Here is a 26,652-nt window from a genome sequence, read left to right as displayed (position 1 = left end):
TAAGAGTCCAACCCTGACGACATCTACAGGCCGATATTGGCTCAAAGTCATAGCGCCCCCTAGTGGCAACAGGAAGTAAGCCTAAAAGTCAAGGTGCTAGACTTTAACGAACTCCTCCTAGAGATTTCATCCAATGGACCTCAAATTTGGTCTGTACCATCTCAACACCTTAAAGATGAAAAGTTATTAAAAGAAAAACTTTTCGTCAAACGGTGTGGGCGTGGCGGCCATTTTGAGTGTTTAGCGATGAACGAGAAAGTGGCTGTAACTACAGTGTACATTGTCATATCGGCTTGAAATTTCCCACAATCAACAAGAGCCCATGCCTGAGGACATATACAAGCCAATATTGACTTGTGGTCATAGCGCCCCCAGCGGGCAACAGGAAATCAGCCTTATATGACAAACATCATCCGATTTACATGAAACTTAGAATGTGTGGTCAAGTTGTGATACTGAGCAGGCCCCTATACTTTAACCACGCCCATGTACTCAGGCCACGCCCCCTTTATGGCTTTTGAACCGTTAAGGTAGAGTCTTGTGTGAGGTATCATTGAACTCAGCAGTTACTTTTTGATTGGTGATGGTTTGACCCGCCCCCCTATGCGTTAGCCACGCCCCTTTTCATAACCAATGACCCGTTTAATGTAGAGTCTTGTGTGAGGTATCATTGAACTCAGCAGAGAGTTCGTTTGTTATTGGTCATGGTATGGCCCGCTCCCTATGTTTAAGCAACGCTCCTTTTCATAACTGGTGACCCAGTTAAGGTAGAGTCTTGTGTGAGGTATCATTGCGCTCAGCATAGAGTTCCCTTTTCAGTGGTGACGATTTCCCCTGCCCCATATGCTTAAGCCACGCCCCCTTTAATATCTAATAACCCGTTTCTCGTACACTATTGTGTGAAGTATCATTGAACTCAACAGAGAGTTCCGTTTCCATTGGTCATGGTTTCGCCCGCCCCCCATGCTTTAGCCACGCCCCCTTTCACAGCTAATGAACTGTATGACGTAGAGTCTTGTGTGAGGTATTATTGAACTCAGCAGGGAGTTCCCTTTTCATTGGTGATGATTTGCAGTGTCTGAGCGCCGGTCAAATGCACGGTCGCAAGCAGCTTTAATTCAAATTGAAACCGATCTACATTTGAAGATTCATAAAATCTCAGAGGCTCCATTTTTAACCAGAGTAAAGATATTGGTATCATATGAAACTAAATGATCTACAAAATCCATCGCATGCAAAATAATGCACCAAAATTAGGCTTAATGTGAGTGAGGGGGAAAAAGAAAAGCACTTCTTTCTGTCTCTGTGTAACCGCTTTGGGGTCATTTCTTAACGGCAGCATTCACATTTTTAATAACGCACCAGGTTATATGGTTCCTTGTACAATTTACAGCATAAGTTCTCTAAGGTTTTGTTTCACTTTTTGAGCAAATTTGGTACTGTAACTGAAATATCCCTAATCGTATCAATATCGGAAATTGAATCGGGACATTGTGAATCAAATCGATTCAGGAAATCAGTGGCGATGCCCAGCCCTGCTCTACACACTTAGAGCCGAGTAGCGTCACGTCTCTTCTAGTCTCACTTTGCCAGACCCTCCTCCAAAGCGTGCCGGAGGAGGGTCTGACTAGTCCACACAGCATTCGGGGATGGGAGGAAAACGTGCTCTGGTTTAATGGCATTTCTTTAAACCAATCACAATTGTTTTGGGCGGTGCTAAGCACCGGACAAAAGCCACAGTGCCGCTGCAAAATCAGCTCGGAAGGAACTTGTTTTGGTGGAACGTGTGTACGTTTAAAAGTTGTTTTAGTCGTGCAACAGAAAACTCAGATTGGACAGATAGTTTAGCTAGCTGTCTGGATTTACCTTGCAGAGATCTGAGAAAAGGTTAACCATAGTCCTCATAAATCCACCAGTTTAAAATGCCAACACAAAGGAAGCCCAAGGCAACGGATATCAGGCCTAAATGAGTGAAATCCTTGCAGATTTTCCAGTGGCAACGGAGCAATCCCGGAAGTGGAACGTCAAGGATAGAGACTACGTCTCTTCCGACAAATAAGAAAATCAACTTATGTGTAGAAATTAGAGGTGTGAATCTTCAATGATCTCCCGATTCGATTACGATTATCATGTCAGCGATTCGGTATCTCGATGCATCACAATGCGTCAAATACATTTTTTCTGTTAAAGCCATATAGGATATTTAATTCATAGCTTTTCAAGCTTCAAAAATAAAACATTCTGCAGTGATCTAATACTAAATAAATTGGATATATAAAACTACAGCACTGAGCACATAGCACTTCCTGAATGTGCAAAACATAACAGAATATGTCAACAGAAAAGTTGTTAGGCATACATTAAATTGTAAACAGAAATAATCGATTATGGCCTGGCCGATTATCGATGCAGCATCGTCCATGTCCACGATTCGATGCATCGATTATTTGATTAATTTCAACACCTCTAGTAGAAATGGCTTTTTTTTTCTCTCTCTGCATTATTATTGTCATCATCCATTCCTCACCCAGCATGGTGGCCTGTTTGAGGAATTTGTAGCTGGTCTCGAAGGTCATCTGCTGTAGAGGGGAGGAGTTGGAGCGGATGGCATGCCGGTTCAGCGGCTTATAGACGCCTTCAAAACACATGTAATCTGCTACCAGTGACAGATGTCTGGGGTCCACCTCGATGCCTAGACACGGACAGAGAAATACAAACACAGACAAAAAGTGTGAGTGGTTCTGACAGTCATGTGGTGGTCTAAGATCTGGGGATTTACTGTGGAAGAGAGAGAGAGAGAGAGAGAGAGAGAGAGAGAGAGAGAGAGAGAGAGAGAGAGAGAGAGAGAGAGAGAGAGAGAGAGAGTGTGTGTGTGTGTGTGTGTGTGTGTGTGTGTGTGCGCGTACCATAGACAGCAAAGACATCTTTGATCTCCTTCTCTATCACCTTCAGAGCCACTTCAATCCCATAGGTGTTAGCCATGGCGTGGACCTCATTGGAGTACAGTCTGTTGACGTCCAAGATCTGGAGGGGAAAAAATATAGTCTCAATGTTGGGATTATCACCAAACAATAGTACAATAACACTTCTTGAGCAACTAACTCTGACCAAAAACTCTTTGATTATGAAGTCACTGCATTTTTCAGTATTTAAACGCTGTTGCAATCCAAACCAAATATAATTTTTGTTTCGCAAGACTCAAATCCACAACAAAGAGTTTGTCACATTCAACAACAGATCGGAAAAGTCACACATCTGAGTCAGATATCTGAAAATATTATTTCATACAGGCCAAACTGAATTAGATATGTCCAACTGGCATTGTAATCTGCAGTCCAAAAAGCAAATAACAACCCAATATTTTATTAAATTGGACTATGTTGATCAGATTATATGACATATTTACTAGACATTTCTGTACAACAGACAAAAAAGGACAAACTACATTGATAAGTCAAACCCACATCCCATCAATTCATCTATTAACCCTGTACATTATAGTGCTTCAGAGAAATTAGTGCCAAGAAAAATCAGCACAGATGCCAGTACTGCAAAAAAAAGAAAGAGAACTGAAAATGCTCAGTCATGCTTATTGGTTTTGTTGTGTTGCACTTGCACCATTTTTAAATAGAAATGGTAAACTTCATTATATTGCAATCTGTCCTTGACTCAAACTGCAGTTTAGTCTCATCTAACTAATAAAAGGCAATAAAAAAGGCAGGAATCTCTGTCTGTGACCCCTTAATGCGTTCTGGCTGCGCCGTGGCCACTTGAGGTAATTGTAAGGAGATAACATAGGCACAGGCTAACTATTGCTAACTAAAATCCTAGTTAACATTAGTAATTAAACTTAAACAGCTAATGTAAGTCGAAACTGCCTGTGAGCTTCTCCTGTACTATACGGTAATTCCTCTACTAAGCGTAAGTCGCTTGGTTATGACACAGTCGTTAGCCTATTTTTACAAAAACACCTGCATAACGTGAGGTACAAGGTAATGGAGCCTTTTATACATTGTCGTGTTTCTTTAGAAATAAACAATGGACAAATAGAGTCTTTAAACGCTTCAGATGTAAAGTTATTGGCTGTCAAAGTGACGTCAAAATGAATGGCAGTCAATCGAATGCTAACGGCGGGTGAGTGCTTGTTAGCATCAAAATGACGCCATGGGATTTACAGGTTGTTGACAGACGCTTACCCCCCTTGGATGACACGCAGCAAAGGGCAGCAGGTCGGATTCGAACCTGCGCCGCTACAGGACTCAGCCAACATGGGGCGAACGCTCTTACTGGGTGAGCTAGAGGCCGCCCCCCCCGTTAGGTCTATTTTTGACAGAGTCGCAGGGAGTTGCACAGGCCCTGACAGGAAGTGGAATAGCTAGAGCATCTTGTCAACTTTCAAAATAAACGCCGTGTGCAGACTCACGATCACATTGCAGGGGTATTGGAAGGGAGCTTGGACATCATAAGACAATTTTTCTTTTTTTTTTCTTTTTTAGATTACTTTTAAATCTTCAATCTGGAGGACAGCATGAAAGGGGAGTAGGCGGCTGCATATATGAAAAAAATAACTAAACCTAAAAAAATTCTAACAAAAGGTTTCTCAGCTATTTTTGTAGTATTAGGTGTCCTTAATAACATACTAAAAGTTTACCAAAGTTTGACCACTAGAAAGGTGTAATTTTCAAGATGGTGTCCAAGATGGGCAGGAAGCCCTTGCTTAGAATATCCTAACTCCTTCATTATTTGACCTAGCCAAGTAATCTTGGTGTCCAACCCCATGTTTGCTGGGTCTATAAATCCATTGGACTTGTCTAAATTGCACTGACATGATTACATACTTATGGAATACATGATCTTGTGAGATTACTGTAAGGTTTTATCTTTGTTTGGGGTGAACCAGAGATGTAAACAATTTAGCCTATGTCATGTAACTCCTACTCAGTGCGTGTTTTTGGACACATACCCTTTTTTTTGCTAAAACACAGAGTTGACATTCAATGTAAAAGTTATTTCAACCAAAAGTAACTTAAATTGGAGTTGTATCACTTTGATCATAAACAACTTTGAATTAGCCCGAACAGAGGCCTGTGTGTGAACCCTCTAAAATGAGTTTGAGACGGTTGGCAATGAGATCATTGAAAAGATGATTGGAAAACCCGTTTTTGGAATATCCTTCAAACGGAAAGACCGGGCAAAAACCCCTTGCAGATGATTCCACCATCAAAGTTGCCCAAGACCGAACCATTGAATCGGGCGCTCATTGTAACACTATTTCAACGACTAAAACACTGCCACAAGTCTTTGATCCATGTCCTTTATAACTGGACTAAATGGAAGAAACCATTCAACTAGGGGTGTGACGAGATACTCCGCTCAACGAGATTGGATTCACGAGAACGAGACGAGATTTTAACACTATTTTAAAGTGCTCATATTATGCTTTTTGGCTTTTTCCCTTTCCTTTATTGTATTATATATCTTTTTTGTGCACGTTATAGGTTTACAAAGGGAAAAAGCCCAAAGTCCACCCCAAAGGGACTTACCATCTCCAACAGAAAACACTGTTCACAAACTGCTCCAAACAGCTCTATTGTAGTCCAGCCTTTACTTCAGAGACGAATGTGCGTCACTTTGTAACACACGTTATAATGCTCGCCTAGCTGCTAGCGTGGCGTCTGACTAGCTAGCAGTGCTTACCTAGGTACTGCGCATGTGCGACTCCCAACTAAAATATGGTGTTTTTTGAAAGTTAAACCATGTAAACCTATTCTGATTACCTCGAAATACAATTATGAACCTGAAAATGAGCATAATATGAGCACTTTAAAGAAAACTACAATTAAGAAATATGACTGGAAAAATAGTCTTTACTCAGAGAACCAAGGTTACAACATAACCAAGAGTTTCATTGCAGCACTAAACAAGGAAGTCGGCTGCTCTTGTATTGAACATTTCTCTTTGTTTAATATTATTTAAAGTAAAGTTCTGCTTTCGACTCAGTTTAAAAAAAAGACAGCGAAAGAGAGCGATCTACGCGAGTCAATGTGTGTGTGTGTGTGTGTGTGTGTGTGTGTGTGTGTGTCGGGGGCGAATGAGAGAGAGAGAGAGAGAGAGAGAGAGGCCGTAGCCTCTTAATATTCTAACGCTGGGTTTTACCGGCAGCTTTTTCAGGGTATATACAGAAATCCTGGAGGTAAATTCAATACCTTTTAATACCATTTTTAATATCTTCTCAATATATTTTAAAACCAACAGGCCATTGAGTTGCAGGTTTATACGGCAACACGTTTTCTAACCATTAAACAGAGTTTGAGATTTATAAAACTACACCCTCTAGGTCAATAGAACAATGCAGATAGGGAAAGTCAACAGAACAGATTGAGACTCACTGACTTTGGAAACATCTTGCAACCCTAACCCATCTTGCATTTATTTCACCTTTAGAATAAAATTAATAGAAGAAATAAAATGATAAATTAAAGCAGTTCAAAGAAACAAGCATTCACTGATGCCATTATAACCACTTCAAACTGAGTGAACCTTCTTCCCTTCGACACCCAAATGAGTACACACAGAAAATATTGTGAAATACAAGAAAACAGACATACATACAGACAAGCAAACAAGCATTCACTGTTTGAACTTGTGATGCCATTATAACCATCTGAAACTAAGTGAGCCTGTGATCTCATGGTAAGTGCTTCAGTTGAATTGCTTTTTCTTCCCCACGAGGGGTGCATACCGCTCAAAACCAACATGAAAAACGTAGCTACAAGAAGCTAACGTTAGCGAACGCTGCGGTGACGGTCCCTCTGCCTCTGACTCCACGCTGCAGGAGAACGCTGTATTCCTCCGACACGCTGTATTAACGTTACTGTTTTAAAACCGTTTTCCAGGTTAGTGGGGGTGCATACCGCTCAAAACCAACATGAAAAACGTAGTAATGTTCACTCAGCGTTTTGTTTTGTTGTTAAACTGTGTGTAAATTGAGCGGTGACGTTAAATCACCGGTTTCAGGTAACGGCACCGTCTATTTGCTGGATGGTTTTAAGGTAACGGTCGGTAGCTAACATTAGCAGGTAAGCCCGTTGACAGCGACGTTATTGTTCATATTTTGGCACAATCAATGTTTCTGACCGTAGTAGCAGTGGTCATAGTGACTGAAAGTGTGATGTGAGATGCTAAAAAGAATCTACACACCATTTTCAGGTAACGTTACTTTTTGACGTTCAACACCCCCACCCCCGCTGCTGAAAACAATTCTATAGGAAACACTGTCAACCATCACAGCATCTACATAGAGAGCTAGGAGTACATAGGGTATTATAAGACCAACCAGGTCAGACACTGTCTGCTGGCTGCTGCTCTGCACTTGTGACCGATATCGCGAGACAAGGTTTACCTCTACAAGAAATCTCGTCACATTTTAATCTCGCGAGATCTTGAGGGACGAGATCTCATCACACCTCCATATACAACTATGTAGACTACTTACTTTTATGGTAGAAGCACAAAAAGACCAAACTAACTACATCTCAGTTCTTGTTTATATGTTGATCTTGTCATTTTTTATTTTTTACATTTATAGTCAATTTGACTTATTATTATTATTATTATTATTATTATTATTATTATTATTTTTGTTATATATCTTACGTATGTAGGTTGTAAATTGTATTTTACACTTGTATATACATGTACATTCTTTTTATTCATCTAAGTATATTTCTTTTAGTAGTAGTTCTAGTATTTTGATCTATGGTTATCTTATTTATTATTTCTAGTATATTTCTTGTATTTTCTGTATGTGTGTGAGTATTCTCTCTCTCTCCCTGAAGTTGATGAGATGATGCGGTCTGAGCAGTTCTGTAAAAAAGCTGCAAGCAACAATACCACAGGCCAAGCAACCGGTGGCACTGCACTAGTGTTAAAAATGAGATGGGTGAACCAAAACCAAAAAAGTACGTACGTCACTGTGCCTGAACATTTCATGCATGTTGATGCCCTCTGTGTTGAGAACCGTCTCTTTCTCTCCCGTCTTTTTTGTGGTTTCGCTCAGCAGGCAGCGTGTCAGGCCTTTGGTCTCCATGATGACGGCGTTCTGGGCCAGTGTGGACAGGACTGAAGTCAGGTCAAAGTGCACCTTGCTCACCGGTAAGGCCAGGTCAACCTATGAACGGGGGAGACAACAGGTGGATGAATAACGTTTGTACGGTTTAAAACCAGCGTATTCCCATCTCCCGACAAAAAGGGTATTGTATGAGATCGCCTGCGTATGTGGAAACAACCTATATATTGTTGTATATATTGTGCTATCAATGTTTCTACACAGGGGCTACTGAGAAACCTCAATTTGAATTGGCCTGACAGGTGTTTTTAATCAATAAACCAATACTAAACTTTAGATAAGGACAGCAACAGTGAAGCAGAGCTGGGATAATGGAAGATAATGGAACTTGTGTTATGTGTGTAATCAATTCACAATTGACAAATGGCTTTTAGAGGCTTTTAGAGAACCGCGCACATTTATTTGCCAAATGTCTGCTTGAATCGGGCGGGACATAACTGTACAGAAGTGTGTGTGTGTGTGTGTGTGTGTGCGAGAGAGTGTTGGCAAGTCTTGACAACATTGCATGATGCGGTTCAATATTCTCTCACTTTTTGCAATTCTGTGGTCACAATCAGAGTGCAAGCAGCATTTCTTGTCTTGTCTTGATGAAACCTGACCTCGTAATGGATTCGAATACTCAGGCTATGATGTATTAAAGCCTTGTGAAGCGTACCACTTCCTACTTTTCGTGCTTTGATGATCAGTAACATGCAACAGTAATGCTAGTAGTGGGAGTTTATACTGCAGTACATTCAAAACAAACAAAAAACAGCATTATGAAGTAGTTCCATAATTATTACTATTACTATTTTGAGATGATTCATGATTTGCATATTGACATTTATTGGCAAGCACCCAATGGTGTGAGCGAGATAAGATCCTGTAACTACATGATAAATAAAAATGAGCTCGATAGTTTTTCACGATAATTTCCATTTGCATGCTTGTTTGTTTTCCTCTGCCGCCACGGTATCAGAAATAGGGCAGACGCACAACAGGACACTGCCGCTCCTTCAGCTGTTTATGAAAAGTCATAAAGTCGTAATTACACGACTCTGCAGAGCCATCTGCTCTACTGAACTCAAGCAAACCGCTCTCTCTCCCCTTTAGGGTGAGCAACTGGAACAGTGACACGACGTCATCACTCACAAAGTCATGGCAACCAAATAAACAACAGGGCGAGTAAACTTGTCACTCAATCTTACTGCACATTTAAAAAGCACCTTAAACAACTTCTTAAAAGTTCCCAGTTATGTCATCATTTTGACTAATTTTATTGATGTAATGTAACCTGTCTGAATGTGTGCTAATGTGTTTGTTGTTTGATATTGTATATTTTTATATTCTTTTGTGTTGCATTATCTTGTATGTAGGGCTGTGCTCGATTGAAGAAATTCTTAGTCGACTAACACTCATTCAATTGTATCGACTAATCGATTAGTTGATTTAATCGACAGATCTGTAAATCTGCGTTTCTCCGCAAAGAGTCATGCAAAAGCACCACTTTAATTCTTGTGTTTACCAGAGATGTGCTCGTACGTTTCTTGGAAATAAGTCATTCAGCATGAAAAAGCATAAAACATGACTAATCGACTAAAGAAATCTTAGTTGCCTAAGACCAAAACGACCGATTAGTCGACTAATCGACTAACAGGGGGCAGCCCTACTTGTATGTTGTTGTTTTCCTGCCTCGGGACTACAGGTGAAAATTAGCATTTATGCTATAACCTGGCTCATTTACAGTCTGTACAGAAATGTTAGATTGTTCATTAATGTGCACTGTCCCGAATAAAAAAAAAAAAAAAAAAAAAATCTTAGGCAAAGTGACAAACAGCGACGAAAGCCGCGGCATGAAATCCGCACTCACGCGGGTCCCGTGAAATATGACAGCTACAGTTTATTGGAAAATAGCATTGTGGACACTGAAGTTGATGAATTTACTGTTTATCAGACCCCAGATGATATGCCGCTCAAAACCAACATGAAAAACGCAGTAATGTTCACTCAGCGTTTTGTTTTGTTGTTAAACTGTGTAAAATGAGCGGTGACGTTAAATCGGCACCCTAGGGTACCGTCTATTTGCTGGATAGTTTCAAGCTAACGGTCGGTAGCTAACATTAGCAGATAAGCCTGTTGACAGCGACGTTATTGTTCATATTTTGGCACAATTCTTCTGACCGTAGTAGTGGTCATAGTGACTGAAAGTGTGATATGAGCTGCTGAAAAGATACTACAAGGTGTTTTCGGGTAACGTTCACGTTTTGATTGTGTTTTTATTTTTTTATTTCATTTTTTGTTAACAGAGACTGAGAGTCCATTTTATTTATTGTTTTTGGTTGTTTTGTTCATCTATTGTGGATATTTAAAATATCTTACAGTCCCAGTGTTAAATATTCTTTAGAAATAAAATTTTTTTGAGCTTTGAAAAGGTGTACCTGCATTATTATGCGATTATCATTATATTAGATGAAAACGGTCTCTCAACGACAATATTATCGTTTATCGCAATAATTTCTGGGACAATTTATCGTCCAGCAAAATTTGTTATCGTGACAGGCCTACCCACAACCTTGTTGAATCTGCTTGTGTACAAACCCACCTCACACCACAGCTCGTGCTCGAGATCGTAGCAGTATCTCTCTATGGCGGAGTTGGACTCCAGGACAGCGTTCACCCTCATCTGATTCAAGCTCTCTTCCTCTCCGCCTCTTCTCGCTCGTTTCTTCTTCCTCTCCGCGCTCACTCCTGCAGACTCTGGCTGGGACTCCTCCGGCGTGGTCTTCTCCACATTCTCCTCCACATTCTCCTCCTCTTCCTCCCCCTGATCGTCTTTGTCCTCGCCATCGTCCCCTCTGTCCTCATCCTCGCTCTCGTAGTCCACCTGCAGAGGAAGACAAGAGGTGGGCGTTAACGGTTTTATGATGGCAGAAACTGCAGTATGGACATTCTGCATGTGTATGTACTGTATGTATCCAGTCACTCTTTTATTTATTCACAAGCAGTGTTGGGAGTAACGCGTTACAAAAGTAACGCAATTACAGTAATGAATTCCTTTTTGCTGTAACGCAGTAATATAACGCATTACTAATTAAATTTCGGTAATATTATACTCGTTACAATCTCAGTAACGCGAGTTACAACGCATTTTAACGCAACATTTACTGGTGCATTGGTTTTTTTAAGAATTCACCAACACCGCGACACATTTCTTCACAGGAAAAAAAAAAAGCCGTATTATTTTCCTGTCGCTGTATTCGATGGTTGAGATGACTGCAGAGACAAATACATTTGCGAGATGGATATTATTTTCAGGAGTTATTACGCTGCGTTGAAGTAAGCTGTCCTGTTTCTGTTCCCGTGGTCAGAACCAGAGACAGTACGGACAGCATGTATGTCCCAACAGGTGACGGTACATCAGCGGTTGACAGATATAAACATGTCGGGAATTAATGTTGAGGCTTGCTACACGTAAATATCATTGCATCCAGGATCCAGGATATTATGCATCCTGATAAAGTTCCCTTGGCCTTTGGAATTAAAATAGCCCCACATCATCACATACCCTTCACCATACCTAGAGATTGGCATGGTTTTATTTCAGTTAACCTAAGAGCTGGTTTGATTTTATGGAAAGTAGCCCATGCCAATCTCTAGACAGCTGGGTGGAAACAGACAGGGTTTAGTAAAGCCCTGTCTGTTTCCACCCACCCAGCTGTCAGATCATTTACAGTCAATAGCAGCAAATTTCATAAAACGTGTGAAAATGGTGAGCAGGGTTGCAAAAGCAAACTTAAACACATTTAGACTTGGGAGACTGCCTCCCATGTCATGCTGCAAATACTTTCATGGACGCTATCATCAACATACTTTCATGGACGCTATCATCAACACTGGCTGCCCACATTGCGTTTCGCCACAGACTTAAAATATTATTAGCATTTAATATGAGGTATTTCCTCCCTCATCGTACCTCCTCTTCCTGTTTGTCTTTTCGCTTGGCATCTGAGGCATCAGCGTCTCCTTCGTTCCCCTGGTCATCAACAATCTCTCGCTCCTCTTCGCCCTCCACGTCGTCTAACTGAGGAATGTCAACATGACAAGGATACTTCACATGGTTGTTTTGGTATTCAACGAAAGGAAAGATAAAAACATTCAAAAATGATTGATAACACTAATCCTAGAGAAAATCCTACAAGGAACCCTGAAGTGAAGACAAGCCAAATAAAAACCGACCCCTGCCGTGTCAGCTGTTCCCTCGCCATCATGGTCCTTATCTCTGGGGGTGGCCTTCCTTGTTTCCACGGCAATGGAAGCCAGCTTGGCACTGCGCTTCTTAATGGCTTCGAGGAGGAGACGGAAAAACCTGGGAGGACAAACGACCGAAAAAAAAAGTCAAACAGAGAAGATGAGAGGTTAATATTAGGGATCAACCGATACTGTTTTTCTAAGGCCGATACCGATGCCGATTATTAGTAGTTAATGAACCAGATAACCGATATTTGTAACCGATATGTATTTACAGTGAAAATGAAAATCTTTAAGTCAAAATTAAGATTTTGGAATGTTACAAACTCCAACACAAAACTTTGTTTAAATGCGCCAAGCAATTATTTAATAAATTAGAAATTTTTAACACATTACACAGTAAAAGATAGTCAGTTAGTGTTGTGGGCAGGACATTAAGTCAGACAGACACAGAGCTGTAGCGGAGCCAAAGTAGCACACTTTTTAATTCATTAACTTTATCGGTTATCAGGCAAATAAAATGCCGATACGGATAATCTGAAAAGAGCCCAAAAAATGAGCCGATAATCGGTCTATCCCTGGTTAATATCAGGTTATTCCTGGTCCAGGAGAAGCAACAGCTCGCATTTACACAGACAGTGACACACACACACACACACACCTACCTAGTTTCCATGTACTGGAGGATCTGTTGGGGTGATAGCAGCTTATCGTCACAGTAACGGTCAGGAGAAAGGAAGTGGAAGGAGACTTTGAATATCCGTTGCTTTTGGTGCTTTTCAATCCGTAATGTCTCAATCACATCCACCTTCTGCAGCACCTGCACCCACACACACCCACAACCCCACACACACACCCACATCACACACCCACACCCACACCCACACACAGAGTTGTGGTAAGTTTTTTTTAATTCCCCAAACTTCCACCAACACTTCTCATGAGTTCCGCACACAGGCAATAACAAACTAAAGGAAAAAGGAGCAAAAACAGATAACAGAAGACGAAAAGTCCGAAGACAAAAAGGAGCAAGAAAACCCACGAGAATCTGACCCTTACCTCAGCCAGACAGACTCTGGTCAGTTTCTTACGGAGCGTCTTGGCCCTCTTCAAGGCTTTCTTGTTGTTCAGCACTGGAACGCTCATCATGGGAGTTTTAATGTTGGAGCTGGCCACCATCAGGATCTCTCTCAGTCTGCGAGACACGGAGACATATATATACACAGAGTGAGACGTGGAGGAAAAGTATTGTGGAAGGCTTGAATTGATCAAGTACGGACGAGTAAGTGGACAAACCTAAGAAGAAGAGGTGTTGATGTAGAAAAGGCATTTAGGAGAGAAAGGGTGTTCATGTTGTGAGCTGTATGTTTTGTGTTTTGGAACACAATAAAATAGTTAATCATAAAAATGTTCGGTTAACGAGGGTTGGCTATCGGTCAGAAGAAAGAAATTAGCATCCCTACTTCCCACATTTGTTTTCTATTCTCTGGAAGCAAAGCCAGACACAGCCAACAGTCTACAGCTGTTCTCTGCTGGTTCAAAGAGCTGTGTATGTCCTGACCTGGATAATGTGTTCATATGTACATAAGAGGTCAAGAAGGAGTCGGGCGCAGAGGTGACGTTAAAAACATTTTATGACACTGTGCAGGGCCTGAAATGAACACCCGACCACCCGCCAAATGCGGGTGAATTTTGCAATTGCCGGGTAACACTGTCAATCTACCTGCCACATTGGCCGGTAGCCAATGAGAATTGTGTGATTCAGACGCGCAACTATCGGTAAGCAGGCTACACGGTTGCTTACGGGCCCGGACCAATCAGGGGCCCGCATCACTGGAAGACATTGATTGACAGCCGGGGCCCCCAATCGCATTTTCATTACTCGCGACAATCCCAGTAGTCCCATGTGCAGCCACTGACGGGAGTGAGAACGGGTTGATCATTTCCTAGTTTCTGTTATGAAGACGAGACGTGTGTGTGACTCAAACATCTCACATTTACCAACAAAACGTACAGCGAAAAGACCGTGCAAAACATTTCAGACCGTCCTGCCAACCTGTATACATTTTAACATCAATGTATGCTGTAACGTTTTTTTCACTCTAAAGTCGCTGTTTCAATCCTGTCGGCTCTCTGCAGCGGGCGGGGCTGCTGCTCCGTTTCCCCAGACAGACACACCCACAAACAACACACCCACACACACCCCCACACCCACACCCTCACGGCGGATGCAGGAAAAACCGCAGATGAGACGACACGATGACCTAAATTGTGGACAGCTACATTATTGTAAGTGCAATGATAAGTTAAAGTCCAATGAGTACTTTATCAAACCGTATGAATGTGTGTCCCAGCCCAGGGAAGGAAATTAACTAACAATGTAAAGATCAACAAGCCACTGACAGTGACAGATTTGTTCATATTTGATTCATTCAATAAATTATTATTTTTTTTGTCTTAAATCCACCAGCCATTTTCATATTATACCAACATTTGCAGCATCCTGAGCCTTTTTGGTAAGGTTCCTAGGAAATCTCAGCCCAGAGTAATTAATTAATAGTAATAATTATTATTCTCCCCAAAACAAGTTTCCTTTTTATTTTTTAAAGAACTGTACAAAAAAATTGCAACTTTCACTGTCTTCCGCAACTTATTGCAACAAACATACAAAAGAAATTGCAACTTTTATCACAATTTTTTACAAAAGCTCCCATGAAATCAGGCATTTTGGGCCGCAACAATCTCAAAAAAAAGACTGCGAAATCCTGGAGGGACTGCCCTTGTGTGTTTTTTGTAGGTCACATCTCATCTCTTATATGCTGTGGCGTAACGAGCCAACACCGGGCCCCTATGCAGGATTATCAAGGCGGGCCCCCCTACTACAGCACGTGATGATGGCGCAATGTCCACGAGTAGGCTACCATGAATAGAACAGGATAGGATCATAGAGACACAGCAATTCTGGTTTTTCACCTTCATGAGGCAAAAAAAACTGGCTGGTAAAAAGTCACTGTGGCAGGTGGATTGGTGGTCAAAAAAGTTAACTTCAGGCCCTGACTCTGTGGTTGCGTCTGCAATCTTTTATGCAGTAGCCTGCTGGGGAGCTGGGAGCACTGAGAGGGACAGGAAAAGGCTAAACAGACTGGTGAAGAGGGCTAGCTCTGTTCTGGTCTGCCATCTGGACACCATAGAGGAGGTGGGGGGAGAAGAGGATGTTAGCCAGGCTGGCATCAATCATGGGCAACACCTCTCACCCCCTACATGAGACTGGGAGTTCCCTGAGCAGCTCCTTCAGCAGCAGACTGCTGCACCCTCAGCACAAGAAGGAGCGCTACCGCAGGTCCTTCATTCCAGCAGCAGTCAGACTCTTTAATACAACATCATAATGTAGCACTGCTCGCCGTTTCTGCAATATGAGCCATCACTGGACAATATTCTGCACTACGCTTTATTATTTATTACTCTGTGTCACCTCCAACTGTGCAGTATTTCATTTCTATTCATCCGCACCTTACTCATCTGTATATCTGTGTTTATATACTGTCTGCTTATACAAGGTTTATTGTGTAAATATGTTTGATTAATTACTATTATTATTATATTATTATTATTATTATAACTAATTCTATTTTTTTCTATTTCTTATACTTAATGTATATTATTTCGCCTATGTCCACTTAATGTGTATTTGTGTTATTCTGTCGTGTGTACATTTTTTTCTTTTGAGCTGCTGCCAGTGTGGGATTAATAAAGTCTATTTTATCTTATCTTACCGAGGTATCCCCAAAGTGACGTTCATCTCTCCTCTGCCAGCAAAGTGGAAGGTGTTGAGGGTCATCTGGGTGGAGGGCTCGCCTATGGACTGAGCCGCCAGCAGACCCACTGCTTCTCCCGGATCACACAGTGAACGCTGCCACTTATAGTGCAACAGCTGCCGAAGGCTGAAGACACACACACACAGAGAGAGAGAGAGAGAGAGAGAGAGAGAGAGAGAGAGAGAGAGAGAGAAAGAAAGAAAGACAAGCTTATTTCACCAGTGATCATTTTTGTAACGTGCACAAGGACAGGACACCCATGCTAAAGTTGACTAAAAAGAGAAATAAAAAAAATCATCTTTAGGAAATTGATCTTAATGCCTTAATTTAAAAAAAATGAGGAAAAATCCAATCTTTAAGGACACCAATTTTCTTTGTGAATGAATAATGTATCGTAAATAAATAAATGTTCTTCCATACCCTTCACCATACCTAGAGATTGGCATGATTTTATTTCAGTTAGCCTAGTAGCTGGTTTGATTTGCATTGAGAGATGATTTTATGGAAAGTACCCCATGCCAATCTCTAGGTATGGTGAAGGGTATGTGATGATGTGGGGCTATTTTAATTCCAAAGGCCAAGGGAACTTTATCAGGATGCATAGTATCCTGGATCCATGAAATAACTGGCCTTTAAAAATAAAAATCTGCCTGCCTCTATGGGAATTTAACATAGGGGTGTACTGACTTATGCCCCCTGTATTTTAAGGAAGAACATTTATTTATTTACGATACATTATTCATTCACAAAGAAAATTGATGTCCTTAAAGATTGGATTTTTCCTCATTTTTTTAATTAAGGCATTAAGATCATTTTCCAAAAGATGATTTTTTTTTATTCAACTTTTTAGTCAACTTTAGCATGGGTGTCCTAATTTTTTCACATGACTGTATGTATGTCTGGAGCAACTAGGGGTCAAGTTTTGCTCAGGGACACATTGGCTGATGCATTGCAGTGGGAATCGAACCCAGATCTCCCCACACCAAAGGCATGTGTCTATAAAGTTGTATGACATAGTATAGTATAGATAGGCCTGTAACAATTATTCTTTTTTTTTTTTTTTTACATAGTCGCTATTTCTTTGTTTAACCGCAATGAATTGCTTGCATTAGCTAAGGTCCTAAGGGGTATGACTGTTGATGGTAAATTGTCAATTTTTTGTTAATTTAAGCAAAAAAATACAATGTTTTATGACAATAAAGCTGTGGTTTACTGTATAGACTGTGTATTTGTGTTTTTACATTATCTCGGTCACATAACAGTGATATAACCAAAAGATGTATCCTGGGATTCATTCAAAACTGTATTCGTTTGGAAAGGTAATAGATAAAAGACATATTTTTTTGACTGAAAGAGACAATTGTATTGTTAAACTGAGACAATTAATTGTACAGTACAATTTGGAATTGCTACAGCTCTAAGGCTGGATACCTTTCAGCCTCAGTCAGTACCTGTCGGTGTCCAGGCTGTCTTGACTCATTCTGCCCTCGTTCTCGAGGTATTTCTCCGTGATGCTGTGAAAGTTTTCCGATACCGATCCAAAGCAGACGTCAGGCCTGAACATGCCCAGAGATGGCTCAGGGCAGCGGGACGACTTCCGGCTGTATTTCGATTTGCCGGAATCATCCAGTGAGCGCCACTGCTGTACGAGCTGCGGAGGGAGCAATTGACGAGCTTGGTTAGACTAGGTCAGAGGTCTACCTCATACTGTATGTACGAAGGCTGAAGGGACAAAGTAGCACCAAGAAAACCTGACCGATCTTTTACATTTTGTCTCAATATACCTGCTGTATAGCAGCATTTCTGCCGTAGACGTCGGGTTCTGTGCTTTGTTCAGTCTGTCTCAGTTTGGCCAACTTCTTTTGAGAAAACAGCAAGAATGCTCCTGATACATATTAAACACATATACATATTACATGACAAATATTCACATAGGAAACATACATACAGTAATACAGCATGCAAATCTTTTTTACTGTCCACTTCCTGGATTCTCCTGATCACATTTATGATCTCCTACTGCTCTTCAATAGCTCAAAGTGGGATTTTAGGCCCTTATTTTCATTTATTTTTTTTATCCGATTCTGATTACAATAATTACCAAACATACAGTATACTCTAAAGCGCATTAAAATAAGCAGCAGCTAAAACATCGCTGATGTTGCGCGATAAACATCGCGCAACATCAGCATCGCACGTGCACACGCACCGCCGCTCCATCAGCTGTTTATGAAATGTCATAAAGTCGTAATCATACACGGCTCTGCAGAGCCGTCTGCTCTACTGATCTCAGGCAAACGGTCAGCTGCTCTCTCTCTCTCTCCCCTCTGAGGCTGAACAACTGGAACAAGAAAACCACACTCACAGCTACAGTTTATCGGAAAATGGCGTTGGGCACACTGACTTTGATGAATTTACTGTTTATATGAAATCGGTATCGGCTGGTCAAACTCAATGAAAAATCGGGAATCGGCCTAGAAAGTTGTAATCGGTGCATCTCTACTCAAGACGTATTAAAGATTACACTGTGCTGTGTCTGCTTAGCTATGTCTATATGTATAGACATCTTTGCTTAGCAGCAAAGAATGTGACGTGGGTTAACTGTTGTGGGAATGGTGATGACAAAGATAAAACAATTACATTTTAGTCAACTTAAAGTGCTCATATTATGCTCATTTTCAGGTTCATAATTGTATTTAGAGGTTATATCAGCAAACAACAGGTTTACATGGCTTAATTTTCAAAAAACACCATATTTCTGTCGTACTGCACATTGCTGCAGCTCCTCTTTTCACCCTGTGCGTTGAGCTCTCCGTTTTAGCTACAGAGTGAGGCATCTCACTTCTGTTCCATCTTCGTTGGGAGTCGCACACATGCAGTAGCGAGGTAAGGACTACTAGCCAGTCAGAAGCAGAGTATGAGGGCGTGGCACGCTAGCAGCTAGGCGAGCATTATAACGTGTGTAACAAAGTGACGCACGTTTGTCTCTGCAGTAAAGGCTGGACTACAATAGAGCTGTTTGGAGCAGTTTGTGAACAGTGTTTTCTCTGGAAGATGGTAAGTCCCTTTGGGTGGACTTTGGGCTTTTTCACTTTGTAAACTTATTACATGCACAAAAAAAGATATATAACACAATAAAGGAAAGGGACAAAGCCAAAAAGCATTATATGAGCACTTAAAATATATACATATATACACACGATTATAAATCCAGTCTGAGTAGCAAAGATGTCAGATAATGTTACTGCCAAACCAAACGTTATCTACCTCTCCGTGGACATGCCACCTCTCTCTTTGCTCTCCAGCGCTGGATGGACGCAAAGTGTTTGCTGGCGGTCTTAGGGTCCAAACGTGCCAAAACCTCGTCCAGGCACTGGGACCTCTTGATGACCTAACGGGAATTGGAAAACATAACACATGGCTGATTTGTATGACTGTCCAGGTTAATTATCTACCAAAGGTGTGGTAATCCATATTTTAGTCAAACACTGGAAACACCACCATTGTTTCATGTTTAAAAGGCCCTGAACACTCACACAGGTGTTTATAGATAATGTGGCCAACTGGACCTTTTCCAGGACTGTGTGGGTGTGTTCAGACGCTTTAATGTTTAATGAATGAAAAGAATTGACTGAACCTGAGGCGAGCGGTTCTATTTCATCATAACTGATTGCCATTTGCTTAGGCAGTGGGCCGAGATAATTAGATAGGAAAACTCTGGATCGCAAACACTTCCTTCTGCTCCATTGTTTTTGCAATCTAAAAAATGTATGTCTGTTGTTTTGTGACCAAGAGTTGGCAGCGGGAAGGGTAATGGCCGTTTACACTCAATATTAGAGGTCGACTGATTCATCGGTTTTGCCGATTAACCGGCACCGATAGTTGATTGGTGGAACTATCGTTATCGGCAAAAATCCATACCGATAGTTTTTCCTGGTTGCGTCCGTTGCTGGAGCGGCTGAGAAGCGCGCGCTGTCATTCATTACACAGTACGCGAGAGCTGAGAAGGGTCTGCTGGCATCATGCATTACAATAGCAGCCTCTAGAGGCGAAATAAAAACTATCACTGATGCCTTGTGTTGTTTTTTTTCGACACGTGTTACTGCGCGCTGCACGGAGAGCACATGCTGTGCGGAGAAGGCTGACATCAGATGCTTTAGACGTTTAAAGCATCGACAGCAAAAAGGTATGTATACAGTACATTTTGTCATATCATTATAAAGTTATTAATTTGTTGAATAGATGCTGTATTAGTAGAGAAAGAACAGCACAACAGTATGTTTGTTTGCTTTCGAGGCTGAGATGACGCTAAACATTAGTAGTAGGCTAACCTACCTCAAGCGGTTAAAACACTGACAAAAATAAACGCAAGTCCGACCCAAATGTCAGAATCAGAACCCTAAAGCATCGTCCACGATCCCAAACGGCACCTCTGATTCATATTTAGATAATTTAATAACAGTTAAACGTAGAGACTTACTGATTGCTGCAGCTAAAAGCTAACGAGCGTCATGGGGGTGTCTTTGGTGTCTTTCTAGCCTTTACAGGTGATTTTCTATCCAGCCTGGAACTTGGGCCTTTTTTCGGTGTTATGACCCTGGGGTCATGTTTTGTGATTTGTTGTGCCCTGCTCTATCAGTTGTTTTCCCGAGTGTACACAGGTAATGAAGAACAGGTGTGAACACCGGATTGGTCCAGCAGAGCTGATTGCTGTCTCCTGATTGGTCGTCTGGAGGACAGCAGCCATTTTAAGCCTCATTGGACAGGAGCTCTGGCTCTCTTCACTCTGCCATTCCCAACATGTGCCTGTGTAAACCTGTGTCTTGTGTTTGCAGTTGTTGTGAGTAATGTTAACAGCCTTCAGTCAAAATGGTTGTTTTGGGTTCTTGGATTTGTTATCCTTCAACCATTTTGTTTTTTTGTTAGACATTTTGGGGGGCACACATTATGTTGCGTCCGGTTTACCCGTAGACATCAGGTCGTAACATAAATTGGGGGCTAGTCTGTTCTTTTGTTTTTTGTCCTTCGGTGTCGTTTTGGCTGAGATTTACTTTTGTTTGTTTCTTGGGGCTCTTTGTCTGGTTGGCAGTTTTCTTTTGTGATAGGGGCAGGTATGGACTTTGAATTGGAGGATTTTGCTACTAGTCCATCAGTTGATAAATTGGATAGGTGTAAGAAGAAGGACCTAATTTTGGTGGGGAACTTTTATGATGTGCATGTGCCCTCTAGTCTTAAGAAGCAGGAGTTGAAAGAGCTCCTTTGATCAGAGCTAACTGAAAGGGGTTTGTTTGGGGAGTCGGCTCCTTCAGAGGGAGTTCCGGGTGAACAGGCTGGTATTGTTGCCCCACTACAAGTAATACCACCTCAAGGCCTTGCGGTTCAGGCAAACTTGACCACAGAAGAGCTGAGGCTAACGCTGCAGATCAGAGAGGCTGAGGTGAGAAATCGAGAGTTGGAGGTGCAAGCCATGCATTTGAAAATAAGGGCTCTGGAGATAGAGCGGGGAGCCACTATATCTGCCAGTTCTCCTACTTCATCACCCGCTCCGAGACCCCAAGACAGCTTTGATGTGAGTAGGCACATTGCACTGGTTCCACCATTTAGAGAAACTGAGGTAGATTCCTATTTCAATGCTTTTGAGCGTATTGCTGCTACACTGAATTGGCCGAAGAGTGTGTGTGGCCTCTTTTGCTCCAATGTAGGTTAGTGGGCAAAGCTCAGGAAGTCTGTACCTCTCTGTCCATAGAAGACAACTTGAATTATGACATTGTTAAAGCCACTGTCCTCCGTGCCTATGAGTTAGTGCCAGAGGCATATAGGCAAAACTTCAGAAGTTGTGAAAAAACTGCCACCCAGACGTACGTAGAGTTTGCAAGGGAGAAAGGTGCTCTGTTTGATAAATGGTGTCGGGCCAGTAAGGTGGAAACTTTGGGTGATCTGCGTGAACTTGTGTTGTTGGAGGAATTTAAGAATCGGCTCCCAGATAAGATTGTTATCTACCTAAATGAACAAAAAGTCTCATTCCTTGCTGCTGCCGCTGTACTGGCGGATGAGTTTACATTAACTCATAAATGTGTTTTTTCTCCCTTTGTTCGTAGGGAGCCAATCTCAGTTGTCCGTGAGGGTAACTCTCCTAAGAGTTATCGTCGCAACCGCACGGCCGCCCCTGCCGCCACCGAAGCCAGGGAGTGTTTTTACTGTCATGAGCAAGGACATCTTTTCGCTGCCTGCCATCTTCTTGAAAAGAGAGAGCACCGTAAGAATGCCACAACAGCCTCTCCAATAGGGCTCATTCATACTACACCCTGCAAAAATTTAAATCTAAATCTTAATGCTCGAAGGGACCAAATCGATGAGGCTTTTAGGCCGTTTATTTCGCATGGTTTTGTTTCTTTGATCTTAGCGACTCTTTCATGAGTGGCTCTGATCCAACAAGTCCATCTCAAGAGTGTAAGGAAGAGTGTAATGATAAAGCACCTATCTGTGTAGAGCTTCAGCCTGACGATAGAACCTTAACTCTTGCTGTAGAGAAAGAGCAGCTGATCAGAGCACAGGAAGCTGATGCTACTTTAACTTCTTGTTTTTCTCTTGCAGAGGACCTACCGTGTGAAAAGCCTGTGTTCTACCTTGTTGATGATGGTGTTCTTATGCGGCGCTGGTCTCCAAGCTCTGGTATTACACATGAGTCGTGTCCCAAATTGTAGTGCCACAGCCTTTCCGTTTGCAGGTCTTGAGTTTAGCCCATGATCATTGCATGTCCGGCCACTTGGGAATAAGGAAAACGTACGACCGTGTGCTTCGTTATTTTTTTTGGCCTAGGCTTAAATCTGATGTTGTGAAATTCTGTCGATCGTGCCACATTTGTCAAGTCTCAGGTAAACCAAATCAGGTAATTCCTCCTGCTCCGTTAAGGCCCATTCCAGCTGTCGGTGAGCCATTTGAGCACGTTATTGTTGACTGTGTTGGTCCTTTACCTAAAACCAAGTCCGGTAACCAGTACATTTTCACTATTATGTGTTCTGTTACTCGTTACCCCGAAGCCGTTCCGTTGCGCTCATTAAAAGCCCGTGTGATTGTGAAGGCGCTTGTTAAGTTTTTCTCTACTTTTGGTCTTCCTAAACGCATCCAAAGTGACCAGGGAACAAACTTTATGTCCAAAATCTTTGCCCAGGTCATGGCAGAGTTAAATGTGGCACACCATGTCTCTAGTGCATACCATCCAGAAAGTCAGGGCGCATTAGAAAGGTTTCACCAAACTCTAAAAAGTATGCTGCTGATGTTCTGTTACCCATTGTTGGTTCTAGTCTGCAAGCAAAGTTTTCTGGTCCTTATGTGGTCGATCGTAGACTTAGTGACACAGATTATGTAATCCAGACCCCCGATCGTAGAAAGAAAACACGCGTTTGTCATGTCAACATGCTCAAAACGTATGTTGACCGTGAGCATTTTGTTAAATCGCCCCTTGTGGTTGCACCTGTGGCTTCAGTATCAGTCGTTCCGCCCCCATACAGTCCCAGTGATGACGGGCTGGATGATCGGCATTGTTCTGTTTCCTGTGCGCGCCTTAGAAACTCTGAAATTTTGACGGACTTGGATGCATATTTGGTGCATCTGTCCAATTCTACTAAGTCTGATGTTATTGAGCTCATTGAGGCGTATCCGACCCTTTTTGGGGACATTCCCATGCAGACCAAAGTGTTAAGTCATGATGTTGATGTGGGCGGTCATCAACCAATAAAACAGCATGCTTATCGCGTTAATCCGACAAAACGTGCTTTAATGCAGCAAGAGGTAAAGTATCTCCTTGATCACGGTTTCGCTGTCCCTAGTAGCAGTTCCTGGAGTTCCCCTTCACTGCTTGTCCCCAAACCTGACCAGGCCTCGCGTTTCTGTAATGATTATCGAAAGGTCAATGCAGTCACCAAACCAGATTCATTTCCACTCCCCCGTATGGAGGACTGTATTGATCGGGTAGGGTCCGCTAAATATGTGACTAAGTTGGACCTACTAAAAGGCTATTGGCAGGTCCCACTTACTCAGCGCGCCTCGGAGGTAAGTGCTTTTGTCACTCCGGATCATTTTCTCCAATATACAGTCATGCCTTTCGGTTTGAGAAATGCCCCTGCTACTTTCCAACGGTTGATGAATACGGTCCTATGTGGTGTGGAAAATTGTGAGGTTTATTTGGATGACATAGTGGCCTATTCATCAACCTGGTCTGACCACATGAGAACACTCCGTCAAATCTTTGGATGTCTGTGCGCTGCTTCCCTTACACTCAATCTGGCCAAATGTGAGTTTGGGAAGGCTGTTGTGACCTACCTAGGTAAACAAGTGGGGCAAGGTCGTGTGTGCCCAGTTACTGCCAAAGTGCAGGCAATCTTAGATTTCCCAGCTCCTCAAACGCGACGTGAGCTCCGCCGTTTTTTGGGGGATGGCTGGGTATTACCGTGCGTTCTGCAAAAACTTTGCAGATGTGGTAGCTCCTTTGACTAGTTTGGTGAGTCCCAAAACTCCAGGTAATGAAGAACAGGTGTGAACACCGGATTGGTCTAGCAGAGCTGATTGCTGTCTCCTGATTGGTCGTCTGGAGGACAGCAGCCATTTTAAGCCTCATTGGACAGGAGCTCTGGCTCTCTTCACTCTGCCATTCCCAACATGTGCCTGTGTAAACCTGTGTCTTGTGTTTGCAGTTGTTGTGAGTAATGTTAACAGCCTTCAGTCAAAATGGTTGTTTTGGGTTCTTGGATTTGTTATCCTTCAACCATTTTGTTTTATCTGTGAATACATATTTCTTTGACTTATTTGCTAGTAGCAGTTGGTAGGAGTGAGAAGTCCTTTTTTTGTTGGTTCCCTTTTTCTCCCGTTTTTGTTATTAGACGCTTAGGTTAGAGCTTTGTCTTTTATTTACGTTTTGTTTTGGCTTAGGTAAGTTTAGTTTGCCTTTAGAATTGTTTTGTTTGTTGTTTTGGGGCCTCATCTCCAAAATAAAAAGACTGTTACTTTGCAATTCTTTGTCCTGGCCATGTTTGGGAGTGGGAGGAGTGGGGGGGGGGCACACATTATGTTGCGTCCGGTTTACCCCTAGACATCAGGTCGTAACATCGGGGTTGTTGAGCATTAAATCAAAACTGTTACATCCAAGATTTATCCACTTGATGTCCATAATTCATCACGTTTTCGGTCATTTCTGCCGCTAACTCTGTGCTACCCATAGACAGTAGGTGCTACCGACAAGGGAATCTCCCATGATGCCTTTGTTTATGTTTTCAACCAATGGGAAGGCAGGTCCGTCACACATTACGCCTTATATGGGCATCCAAGCGAGAACAAAGAGTATATAGTGGGAAAGATAGATCCCTCCAGGTCAGAGATCGTCTGTTATTGTTCTAAACCGTTCTACAGAGAAGAATGGCGTCACTGTTTTGAGATTTGACATACATTTGGGCCTTTTTTGAAGAAATGTAAATAGTTTGTCCTTTATATGAATTATAATGCTCATTATGTTTATTTTTGCAATGGATGACTCCAAATATGTAGGAGAACTGTTTTAGACAACACACATTTACATGTTGAGTTTAACTGTTTTTGTTATTTATTAATTTTTGTTTCAGTTTGAATGAATTCAAACTTCAATTCAAAAAGTCTTTTATTGACTTCAATATTTATTTATATTTATGTATTTATTTCATTTAGCATGTTTTCATGGTTCAATACAGTTTTTTTATTTTTATAATAAAGTTCAGCACTGTTTTACTTGGAGTGTCATGTTTGTTTTTATCCAGTATCAATTTTAAGTACTATCGGTCGATTAATCGGTTATCGGCAAATACGGCCCAACCTAGCTATCGGTATCGGTAAAATCCACTGTCGGTCGACCTCTACTCAATATGCAAAAGCCCAGGTACATGGGACTGCATAAAGCTTCCAGCAAGGCTAATTCAACTGTATTGTACATTTTCAGAAAGCTCAATGCTTGGGGCTGGACTTTTCCCTGAGCTGTCGTCAATCGAAGAAATCATATTCCTGAAGTTTAGAAAGTATGAAGAACGCAAACATCATCGCCAAGGTCTGATGACGTCACTCAGGTGCATATTATTAGCCATGTGGATTTACCCATGGTAGAGAGAGGGGGGAGCTGGTTTGTCCCCGCCAGCAGCTAAGTTTACAAGAATTTGCCAAACACCAAGATTTGTGGCACACTAAGATAAACAGACTACATACAAACAGCAGCAGCGGATAAGAGATAGACAGAGCAGATTGAAATATTGCTTTTCTACATGCTTATGACTGTTTTACAGGTGTATTGACATTGTATTACATTTTTTACTCATAAAAGGTTTTATTGCACATAACAGTAGGGAGTTTAACGTTAGTCGTCATCGGCACCAGGGGCCGTTGCTAATCTGCTCTGTATCCTTCCCAGTTTAGTACATGTGCTACATGTTGCAAAACATCGCTGTTCAAAATGCAGTCCATCTT

General features: G+C 41.8%; 1 protein-coding gene and 1 long non-coding RNA gene across 2 annotated transcripts in view; both read right to left on the bottom strand.

Moving 5' to 3' along the window:
• The window catches only part of polr1a (RNA polymerase I subunit A), a 56,318-nt gene that overhangs the window by 1,597 nt on the left and 28,069 nt on the right, over positions 1–26,652 (bottom strand). The window contains exons 25-36 of the mRNA XM_036005923.1: positions 19,438–19,561; positions 17,955–18,055; positions 17,622–17,821; positions 16,129–16,296; positions 13,415–13,550; positions 13,021–13,175; positions 12,344–12,473; positions 12,081–12,188; positions 10,710–10,991; positions 7,970–8,170; positions 2,907–3,024; positions 2,528–2,692 (exon numbers count right to left, since the gene is read on the bottom strand). Coding sequence (XP_035861816.1) covers positions 2,528–2,692; positions 2,907–3,024; positions 7,970–8,170; positions 10,710–10,991; positions 12,081–12,188; positions 12,344–12,473; positions 13,021–13,175; positions 13,415–13,550; positions 16,129–16,296; positions 17,622–17,821; positions 17,955–18,055; positions 19,438–19,561 — 1,888 coding nt within the window. The remainder of the gene's footprint in view (positions 1–2,527; positions 2,693–2,906; positions 3,025–7,969; positions 8,171–10,709; positions 10,992–12,080; positions 12,189–12,343; positions 12,474–13,020; positions 13,176–13,414; positions 13,551–16,128; positions 16,297–17,621; positions 17,822–17,954; positions 18,056–19,437; positions 19,562–26,652) is intronic.
• LOC116036511 lies at positions 6,351–6,983 on the bottom strand. Its single transcript, XR_004101632.2, has 3 exons — positions 6,938–6,983; positions 6,609–6,769; positions 6,351–6,548 (listed from the first exon to the last, which is right to left on the bottom strand). It is a non-coding gene; the product is annotated as an uncharacterized LOC116036511 (long non-coding RNA).

The sequence above is a fragment of the Sander lucioperca genome, chromosome 1, assembly GCF_008315115.2.
Source record: "Sander lucioperca isolate FBNREF2018 chromosome 1, SLUC_FBN_1.2, whole genome shotgun sequence".
In the NCBI taxonomy this organism is placed as follows: domain Eukaryota; kingdom Metazoa; phylum Chordata; class Actinopteri; order Perciformes; family Percidae; genus Sander; species Sander lucioperca.
Note: the sequence above shows the minus strand (reverse complement) of the source record. Positions and strands in the feature narration are given on the sequence as shown.